This window comes from Leptopilina heterotoma, unplaced genomic scaffold (genome assembly GCF_015476425.1).
Source record: "Leptopilina heterotoma isolate Lh14 unplaced genomic scaffold, ASM1547642v1 Lhet_347, whole genome shotgun sequence".
NCBI classification, from domain to species: Eukaryota; Metazoa; Arthropoda; class Insecta; order Hymenoptera; family Figitidae; genus Leptopilina; species Leptopilina heterotoma.
Window position 1 is genome coordinate 644,370 of NW_025111030.1, and position 10,749 is coordinate 655,118.

Sequence of the window (10,749 nt, forward strand, 5' to 3'; positions counted from 1 at the left end):
AATTAGAAAAGAATATTATTTAATTTGTTAATGACAGAAATAAATCTTAAAGGAGAAATGGATAATAGTGGGATTAGATTTTTTCACAGAAATACGAAAAGTAAAGCGTATTGTTCGGTATATGGGTGTAATAGTAAAGCTTGCCGCGATCAGGAAGTTCGTTTTCACAAATTTCCAGGTTACAAACAAAACTATATAAAAATAAAAAATTCATTCGGAATTGAACAAGTGGTTGACAGAAGAGTTGAATGGGAAAAGGTGTTGAGAATGGGGAAAAAAATTACATCAAATATGCGTGTTTGTTCGCTGCATTTCTCTGAGACTGATTATTTTTCCACAGGTAATTATTATTATAAAATATTATTTATACAATAATTATCAATATAAATTATAATAATTTATTTTTATTTTATTAATTAAGATAATTTACTAAAATTAAACTAATATTATAAAAGTATAAAAAAATCAAAACACTAACAAAATATTTAATTAATTACTGACCGTTTTTACGAAAATTAATAAATAATAGGTTGCATATTTTGTAGGACAAGTTGGAGAAAGAAAGGAAAGAAAGTATCTAAAATTTACGGCAGTACCTTCATGCAATCTACCTAATTCTTCAGTAAATTCTGCAAAAAAAATGCAGAAAAAATCATAAAAAATAAAGTGAGAGAAGAAAGAATTGTAAATAGAGATAAATTAAAAAACGATGCAGCAATTAAATTATGCGAAGACAATGATCAACTTTGCAACAGTGAAAATGGCGAGAAAAATGTAGATGAGTTTAATGATTTATCGATTTCCTTGGATCAAGTTCCTATAGCAACTGTCAGTCAAAAAAATAAAGATACTGAGCCTACAAAAATTCTGAAAGTAGATGTCGGGATATCAGTGAAAAGCGGAGACTTAGTGGAGCATAACTTTAGCAATTTTATTAAGACAGATAAAGAGTTAAGTACTGCGACAGGCATACCCAGTTTCAAAATTTTAAATTTACTTTGCAAAATTGTTGAAAAAGTTGCGCCTATATTACGCTCATATACTGGAAAGTTAACGATTCAGGATCGAGTTATTTTAACTTTTACTAAATTAAAACAAAATGTAAGTTATGCATTTTTAGCTCTCTTATTTCCATCTTGCTCAGAGAGACATATTCCTAATGTTATATGCAACATTTTAGACATTTTAGGTAATGCATTAAAAGATGCAATTATCTTTCCATCTAAACAAGAGATATTGAAAAATATTCCTTCTTGTTTTCGTGAATATGCAAACGTTTGCCTCATTCTAGACTGCACTGAGATTGAAATCCAGAGGCCTCAAAATTTATGCGATCAACTTTTAACCTATTCGTTTTATAAAGGTCGACATACAGTCAAATTTTTGACAGGATGTTCACCAGGTGGACTTCTTACATATGTCAGTCCTGCATACGGAGGACGAGCCTCCGATAAGGCCATTTTTGAACAAAGTAATATCATTCAAACGATAGGAACCGGTTCCAGCATCATGGTCGACAAGGGATTCAATATCGACGATATTTGCTTCGAAAATGGAATACGAATTGTAAGACCGCCTTTTCTTCGCAATAAAGCTCAATTTTCAGAAACGGAGGCTCTGGACACTCGAGGAATAGCTAGTGCTCGTGTACATGTTGAAAGGTTAAATCAACGTATGAAGGTTTTCCAAATTCTTGGAAGTAAAATGCCAAGCTGTTTGGTTAAAAAGAGCGAACATATCATGACAATTATAGCGGCTGTAATCAACTTGAGTGCCCCTATTTTAAAGGATGACAAGTTTCAAAAATAGTGTTTATCTTTTAAGGAAGTATATAAAGAAAATGAAAGTTATATTCTGAAAAAACATTTTATTAATATATGTTATAAATAGTTTTAATATTATAATATTAAAATGTATATTTAATATAGAATTTTATTACACTTCAACTCTAAGTTTCTAATTTACATATTTTCACGTTCACATGCGTAGTGGATCATGCGAGTAAAATAAGTTTCCTTTAAAGTGAGTAAAAGTTTCTCGACATAGGACCGATTCAAATTTATTGTAATTACAATAAAACTCTTATCAAATGAAGCAAAAATAATAAAATCGGTTTTCTCTACATTCAAAACAGCCATGCCCATTTGAATTTGAGCATAATATTCGTGCTTTTCTTTGAGTTTACGCGCTGGAAGTTGTAAATACTTCAGTTCTTTTAAAATATTTTCTACCGTTTTACTTTTGCCAGAAAAAGGGCATTTAATTTCGATTAATTTTGTTGGCTTTCCGTTTTCAAAAATTATTCCGTCCGGACTGTAACCCAACCAATTATTTTGTGGCGGAACTACTAAACCACATTTTATTACTTTTACTCCTTTAAATTTTTCATACTCTTCTCGAGCAATTGGTTCCTTTATCAGGCCATGTTTAATTGGCTCTGTGGCCTTAAAAGGCTTAGGAAAAAAATAATTTACAGATTTATGTTTCCAATCTGGATTCTTATTGCTTGTGTACGTGAAAAGTTTGTAACATCTAGAACCTGTAATTCTAAACTGACGTTCTGTTTTCCATTTCATTAAATCATACAAAGTTTCGTTACAAATAGTCTCAGAATCAGTCACATTAAAATGGTTTTCAAAAAAAGATTTACAACAGTCTCTTATTAAAAGGTTATTTTTTTCCCGAGATAAAATATTCATTATATCAGATATTGCATTTTCAAAAATTGCATTGATCTCAGAAGAACTACAGTGAACAGAATTACTATTCAAATCTATTTCTTGCTGTAACGGAGAATGTCGTCCGAACCTAGTATAAATTCACAAAATAATTATTTTAAGAATGTAATAATTCAAAAAAAAATTGATTATGATAAAAAATTCAACAAATCTAAAAAAATTAATTATTATGTACAATTTTGCTGAAACAGAAATACTATTTACAATTAATTTGCATAAATATTATTAGGAAAAAGTCCCAAAAAATGTATAAAAATTTTTAAATTGAAATTAATAAAATTAAAATTAACCGTACATGTGTTTGGAAAGAGCCGATTCAAGATTGCAATTAAATAGCATGCTTTTGATATCGTCCCTATCATCATCTGTGATATTTATTTCATATTCTTTATCAAAAGCATTCGCGAAGCATTCGTGATTTTTCAATGGAGCTGGTTCATAATTCTCCAGAACTTTTGTGTGAGGTGAACTCCAAAGACATTTTGTGTCTGTGCAGGTTGCAATTTCCAATTCTCGTATGTCATATCTGAAATATTAGTCACAATTAATTTTTAATAGAACTTATTATGCAGAAGATAATTAAAAAAAAAATTTAATTAACGAATTAAAACAAATAATTAATTTATCCATATCTATATTCTATTCTACATCTGTAAACATTCCTAAACTAAAAATCTTAAATTTTGCGTTTTAAGAATAATAAACGTACATACATAAAATATTTTAAATTAAAAAAATATTATTTTTTAATAAACTGCAATTTTTATTACACTCATTATGCTAATTAATTATTAATATGTTGAAATAAAAGAAATACATATACTTACGAGGTTAAGTAGAGTAAAACAGCAACTGAATGTTTGCAGGTTTTGCTTAACCCAGCTTTGCAACTACAGGTTATGTCGCTAATAGTATTGTCAAAAGCAACTTTAGCTTTTATTTCGTGGGGGGCACTTTTTAAATTAGATGTTTGCATACAAAATGCAATTATGTTTATGTCTACTCCTGCACTGTTTTGTCGCGCACAATTTATTACATGTCCGGCATGTAAAATGCGCTCCCCTTCTATAAAATTTCTACAGGATGGTGTAGAATTGGTAAATTTACATATTTCACCAATGCTTAACTTCATTTTAATATAATATAAGTACAAATTGAATTAATAACACGCCAAACACGCTTTTACTATGTAGTATAAACATGAATCGACCCACATGCGTCCGCCATACTGGTTTTTTGACGTCGTATGACGTCACGATTTCTGTTCCCAATAATGATATAAAACAATTTATTTTATAATTTACATAAAAAATTGCATTTATTTTGCGCTAAGAAGTTTACTACCCAACGGTCGTTAACAGGCAACGGGTTAACAGAAAAATAATTTTTAAAATTCAAACATATTTTTTTACTAAATTTTCTTGAAAAATCTACATCATATCATGTTTTATATTTTTTGAAGAATAGTTTTTTGTTCAAAAAAATTATTTCAAATTTAAATTTTTGTGTATAACTTTGCCGACCTGCAATTTCTAAGAAAAATTTACACGTTAATGTCTACAAGTAATTCCTATTCTGTAGAAAATAACCTTTAAAGTAAGCTTAAGATCATTAAAAGTGTTCATGTTTTTAGAAGTTATTTAAATTTTAGTAAAACATTGACAATAATGATTTTTTAAAAATATCTTACACAGAAATAGAATTGTTAAATCTCAATACTCAATAATCAAATTCTTTTTACTTACAGTACAATTCAACACTTCTTATTTTGGAAATTTCATATTTTGGACATTTTGGGCTTTGGGAATTTTGTATTGTAGAAAAATAATTTTTAGATTGTGTATGGATTAAAAAATTCAATTTTAAAGTTCTGAATGTTCTTCGCATGCTTTATGGTGATAGAACACTACTGCTCATGCGTAATAATGACAGAACACTACTGCGCATGTCTGACATTGATAGAATACTACTGCGCATGCCTGACATTTATAGAACACTACTGCGCCTGTCTGACATTGATAGAACACTACTGCGCATGCCTGACATTCACAAAACACTACAGCGCATGCCTGACATTGATAGAATACTACTGCGCATGCGTGACATTAACAGAACACTACTGCGCATGCGTATATGTGTGTACAATGAGTATGTATTGTAATGCTTGGATTCTCTAGCGCTTCGGCCTGGTCAGCTGATCACGTGACCAAGCCGAACTTAAGAAATTTTCCAAGATACAACTTGGCGATTTTCCACCCCGAAATGACCACTCACGATAATCCGCTGAATTCTCTTAGTTCTGCGGATCAACCCCTTCGACGATGTTCCTTTCTGTTGCGAAATTCGCACGGCGCCAGGTAGAAATATTGAATATTTCTACCGGAACTGCGATGACCTCGTGGCTTCCGGTAGGACAATAATTTTTAAATGCTCGGCCTCGTGTTCGACTCTTTCCTCAAAGGGTAGGTTTCAAGGGGAAAGGAGCGAGAGATTTGACACTTAAGTTTTGTTTAAATAAATTTCACCACTGCAAACATATTTTAAATTTATTTAATTAAATGAAAATTTCTAAGTAATCAAATCCTAACCTAAATTTACACTATTCAACCTTTTACAATTTTAACTAAATCTTTTCGCGACACAGCACAGCACCGTCGACGACAATGGATCCTGGGAAGAAAACTAACACCACGAACCTTCGAGGCGACGACTCTCCTCGTCTCGGAAACTCATTTTTAAACTTTTTGATTCTTTTTTTTTTGACAACAACAGCTCTCTTCCATTCACGGCTTCGACCAGACTGTTGGACTCGATTTAGTTACAAGTGAGGTTGGTAAGCTGCGGCCCACTTCGCTTGGACAACGGGCCCGCGGCGGAAACTCCGAAGTACTAATATCCACCGCGGCGCTGATAGTCCCTGTCCACCGTCTTGTATTTGCAAATCTTCTAGGAGGACGTGCCCCAGGTGATTTGTGCACGCCTCCTACACCCTGAAGACGATACTAGTTGACTCTCAGTTCCTGACCTTTGATCTCGGGAGGGGGTGGCACACCATATTAACAATGTGTGCACCCCTCTCATGTAAACGGGCCCTTAGGAATGGACTAATCGATGAAGGGACCATCAGGTCCCTTCATCGATTAGTGACCATCTTCCGTCAATACCAACTTCACTTCGCTCGATTCCAACCTGTCGTCTGCTAGTTGTTGATTTGTTTTGACACCTCCTGGATCTCGTCGTTGTTCTCCAGGAGACTAAGATGAATGTGCAGTTTCCATGGTCCATTCCATTGTCGTGTCAAATACTGCGCTGTGTTTTCCTTGTAATTCTCAATTATTAAATAATACAAAAAAACGAATTACAGAAAACAGAGTTATTAAAAGAAAACAAAACTCGTCTCAAATTTCATCGTCGATGATGATAATATTTTATAAACAAAATTATTGGAATGAATTATACAATTATAATTTTCGTCGTTGCAAATAAATTGGAGCCTGGTGGAAGCCATAATTATTAACAATTACCCGATTTATGAAAACAGTTTCGGCGAAATCCCAGGTTTGTTTTTCAGTAACGTGATTTTCTTAAAAACCACGTTACAGTATATATACGATACGATGAATAAATAAGATAAGTCGAACGACCGAACGATGAAGTACGGAGTTACACGACCGACGGACGACAAAACGACGACGAATATGTTAATATTATAGGAGAAGGAGATAGATATAGAGCTAAATCAATTATGGCCTTTTAAAATTGGATAGTATACCTTTGATGTAATTGTATGACTAAACAAATTGGAGTTAAACTCTAATCACTGTAACTGTATTGATCAAAATTGTAACAACTGCACCTAGTCTCCCCTACAACTATGGATTTAAATAATGTTACATTTTATTAAGAGAAAGTGAAATGGAGTTACAATTTTGGTTTTAACAAGTCATAAATTTTGTTATTGTTAAAATATAATACGTGAAACTATTTTATTCTCAATTTTTAATTTAAAACTAAATGAGCGGCTTTATCCCGACTTCACGTGAGCGACTTTACCCCAAGTGTATTCCTCACATTTCAGAATAAATTTAATTAAATCTTTTTGAAATATGACAAAACTATATATGTACTTCGAAGAAAGATACCCAATAGCAACAAAAAAAAATTTGCCAAATAAATTAAGACTCAAAAATAATGATCCAAACACTTATAAATCTAAAAAACGTTTTTTTTCTGATACCTCGAAAAACATTTGATCGCCCCTGATTCTACACGGAGAAAAATGGATAGTCAAATTTATTATCTAGATAATCATGGGTGATGATCTTGGATACTCAACTACAGGACAACCATCTAGATATTCAAATTAAGTATCTTGGGATAATCAAACTTGCATACTAACTGCCATTATCCAAGATGTTCACATTTGACTCTCCTAGATAATAAACGCAAGTTGCTGTGTTTATACACATCTGAATTGATCAATAAGAAATATTTAATGATAAAAGTTAATTTATTTAGAAATTAGTGAACATTTTTCCTAGATAAATAATTTTTTATGGAAAATCTGAAAATTTTAAAAAACAAAATACATTAATTTAACGGTACCCTTGAAATGTTTAAATTCTTTTGACAGGTTTAAAGGTTATGTTGCTAATTGTAAGTTTTATATATTTTTTAACAATATATTTTTTAAGCAATATTATATCTGAAATTCAGTATAAAAAAACTTGACAATGTTTTTAAATTTCGAATAATAATATAAAACTACAACGATGTTCGATGGTCTCTTAAATTTCTCGATAATGTGCAACCAACAGTTATCAGTTATCACCCAACAAATACGGCACTGACCGGTTTAAATGAAGTGAAATTGGTAAATATTCATTTTCTAACAAATTCTTCTCTGCTCACAGGCACTTTTTACAAAATCTGACAACGTACGTTTGTCACAAATGTTTTTAATTGTCTGAATTGAAAAGATTTTGTCAATCCATGTAGAAACGCAGTTGCAGCATTGGAGTTACCATCGCAATGTAATGCGAATCATTTTGACAGCTGAGCCTTTACGCTCCCTGCATGCTTCTGCCCTCTACTGTCAAATGGCTGTAACATACGTCTTGTGGCCTGCCATTACATTACTTTTTTATTTCCAATCCTGCAACCGCGTTTCTGCATGGATTAACAAAATCTTTTGAATTCAGACAATTAAAAACATTTGTGACAAATGTACGTTGTCAGATTCTGTAAAAAGTGCCTGTGAACAGAGAAAAATTTGTTAGAAAATGAATGTTTACCAATTTCACGTCATTTGAAACAGGCAGTGCCGTTTTTCTTGCGTGTGATCGGAAATCAAACTTCTGCGCAAGCGCTCGGCAAGTTGACTATCCAGGATAATTAATTTGATTATCTAGATATACTAAACGAGAATATATAATATTTCAGGAAGATAATATTTCTGACTATACAGATAATAAATTTGATTATATATTTTCTAACTATCTACTTTTAACTATCCATTTTTCTCCGTGTATGTTTAATTCATGAAACTAAACGAAAGATCGTTAATACACTGAGAAAAATGGATATTGAGGCTTACTATCTAGATATTACCATTCAATATCTATGAAAGTGAACTATAAGACAAGTATCTTGGATATTTAATTTCACTATCTAAATATATTGGACACAATATATTAACCTATAATATCCAGGATGTTAAAATTCAATATCTATGAAAGTGAACTGTAAGACAAGTATCTTGGATATTTAATTTTACTATCTAAAGATATACGCAAACGTCATTTCAAATTATAGGTTAAATGTACCTTATTTTTAAATCTTGCGGTAAAAACAGCATTTGGTTTCTGAAAACCGCGAAGTAGAGCTCAAAACTTGACAGAAATTCTTAAACATATAATCAAATTCCTAAAATTTCAAAATTTGCCAACAGCGCATATAATTTCCTATTCATTATTAGTGCATTAATAATTATTAATTAATTCTATAATATATTTACAGATATAATACATAATTTGTTAATTAATATTTATAAATGATAATAATAGAATTATAGCAATTTTTTAATTTTTATAAATAATTCTAGTGGCCGCGGTGAACTAATGAAACTCAAATTACTCCACTTTAAAACTTTAATAAAATAATTTCCTTGCAAAATTATTGTAATTTTGTTTAATTTTTTGCTTAATTTTGTTAATGAACTTAAAAAATATTAATTTTCGCTGGCAGTTACGACGTAAGTTTTTCCATTTTGATGCTCGCACATCAAAACAGGGTGATAATATAACCTCACTTTTGCTTTATTGTAGGCTGCTGTAGGCGCCTTAGACGTTACGCTTGCGCAACGCACAGATATTAAATTTGAATATATTAGATTGTCAAGTTCAATATCTAAACGTTATATTCTGCAATACACTACATATTAAATCTAAACATCTGATATACTAAGCGTTAAAATCTAGATAATATATATAAGTATCTCATTTTTAATATCTAATATATTAACAATTTTAATATCCATTTTTCTCAGTGTATAAGTTGAATGTTAAGTACTATTCACAGTACCAATATCTCCATCTTAAGTTGAGTTCATAGCATCAAATCGCTAGTGAGCGGGTTTACCCCAGTCTCCCCTACCCTTAAATTTTTCAACTTTGCTAAAATTTAGGGGTAAATAGAAACAGTTTATTATTTTTTACAAAATTGAAGAAAAAATCAATTTCAAGTATGGAAATGTTAAAAGATACAAAAGAATTACATAAAAAATGATGTTAGTTATAAAATAATTCAAACTAATAAATAATAATGCATTACGTAAGTTTAACCCTTTAACGCCCAGCGGTTTCAATCAAAACCACTTTTGACTTCAAACCTTCATAACTTTGACAAAAATTAAAATATTTTTTATTTCCATTTGATGAAAAATAAAATATATATATATATATATATATATAATAAATATAATAATTAATTAAACCTTACACCCTACACTCACAAATTTATTCCACTTTGTGAAAAAAATTTATAGTACAATAAAGAATTAACAATTTTTTCATTCTAACAATAATAAACAAGTTGTTCATTTCATGATCATTAGGCTTCCTCAATATAATATATACCAATTGTTTAATTTTTTATTTTAGAATAATTATTTTAAAGTGTTAAGATAAATTGTCAAAAAATACAAAATTTCAATTTTTTGGGAAAATTTAAAATATTTATTAATTCTATAAATTTTGATAAAATATATACTTTATATACATGAATCGATTCGTTTTTATGTCAGGAATGCAATTTTGACAAGAATTAATAAAAATTTTAATATAGAAAAAAGTTATTTCAAAAAATCCAAAAATTAATTTTTTCAAAAATTAAAAAATTGTTGAAAATTTTTTTTTTTTAGATATTTTTGAAAATCCTTTTGTCTGATTTTTGGTATTCGTGACCGTAATACACCTACAAAATTTTATCAGAATCCGTCAAGACGTGTAAGAGAAAATTTGTCCACAAGAATCGGTGACATACACACACACACACACACACACACACACACACACACACACACACACACACATACATACATATACACACACACACATACATACACACATACATCCGGACATTTGTTCCTCTCGACGAATTATGTATACTACACTTGAAAATTTGTAAAAATAATTGGTTCTAAAAAATTCGGAAATCGACATCACTATAAAGCTTCCTTTATGAGGAAGGAAAAAAGAATGTTTATGGCAAGATTTACAACAAAATTACAAAATCGAAAATTAAAAAAGGCTAAGCTAATGAAAATGACTACTTGAGGGTTTTTGAGGTCCCTGATTACAAATCCGATGTCAGTTTTTCAAAATAAAAATAGAGGTCAAAAGATTAAGAAAATTGCATCTTTCTAAAAAAAGTCGGATTTTTAAGCCAAAAGATGAAACACATTATACAAATAAAGGTTTGTTTTCTCTTTTTCTCTTCTATTCTCTCTCAT

The 10,749-nt window shown here is 30.4% G+C and overlaps 2 protein-coding genes across 2 annotated transcripts; one reads left to right on the top strand and one right to left on the bottom strand.

The window, feature by feature from the left end:
• The first annotated feature begins 267 nt into the window (after nt 1-267).
• On the top strand, nt 268-1,809 carry LOC122505180. Its single transcript, XM_043616660.1, has 2 exons — nt 268-340; nt 716-1,809. Exons 1-2 carry the CDS (start codon nt 268-270, stop codon nt 1,807-1,809), a joined length of 1,167 nt encoding a protein of 388 aa, XP_043472595.1.
• Nucleotides 1,810-1,961: 152 nt separating this feature from the next.
• On the bottom strand, nt 1,962-6,023 carry LOC122505181. The gene is made up of 4 exons (XM_043616661.1): nt 5,907-6,023; nt 5,526-5,728; nt 3,034-3,264; nt 1,962-2,808 (listed from the first exon to the last, which is right to left on the bottom strand). The coding sequence occupies exons 1-4, from the start codon at nt 6,021-6,023 to the stop codon at nt 1,962-1,964; spliced, it is 1,398 nt and encodes a 465-aa protein (XP_043472596.1).
• Between the last annotated feature and the right edge of the window lie 4,726 nt (nt 6,024-10,749).

Coding starts and splice junctions, on each gene's coding strand:
- LOC122505180 (XM_043616660.1), top strand. CDS start 268: ATGGGGAAAAAAATTACATCAAATATGCGTGTTTGTTCGCTGCATTTC. Junction 341..715: donor GACTGATTATTTTTCCACAG/GTAATTATTATT, acceptor AAAACGATGCAG/CAATTAAATTATGCGAAGAC.
- LOC122505181 (XM_043616661.1), bottom strand. CDS start 6,023: ATGGACCATGGAAACTGCACATTCATCTTAGTCTCCTGGAGAACAACG. Junction 5,729..5,906: donor TTGGAATCGAGCGAAGTGAA/GTTGGTATTGAC, acceptor TATCGTCTTCAG/GGTGTAGGAGGCGTGCACAA. Junction 3,265..5,525: donor CCAACAGTCTGGTCGAAGCC/GTGAATGGAAGA, acceptor CTAATATTTCAG/ATATGACATACGAGAATTGG.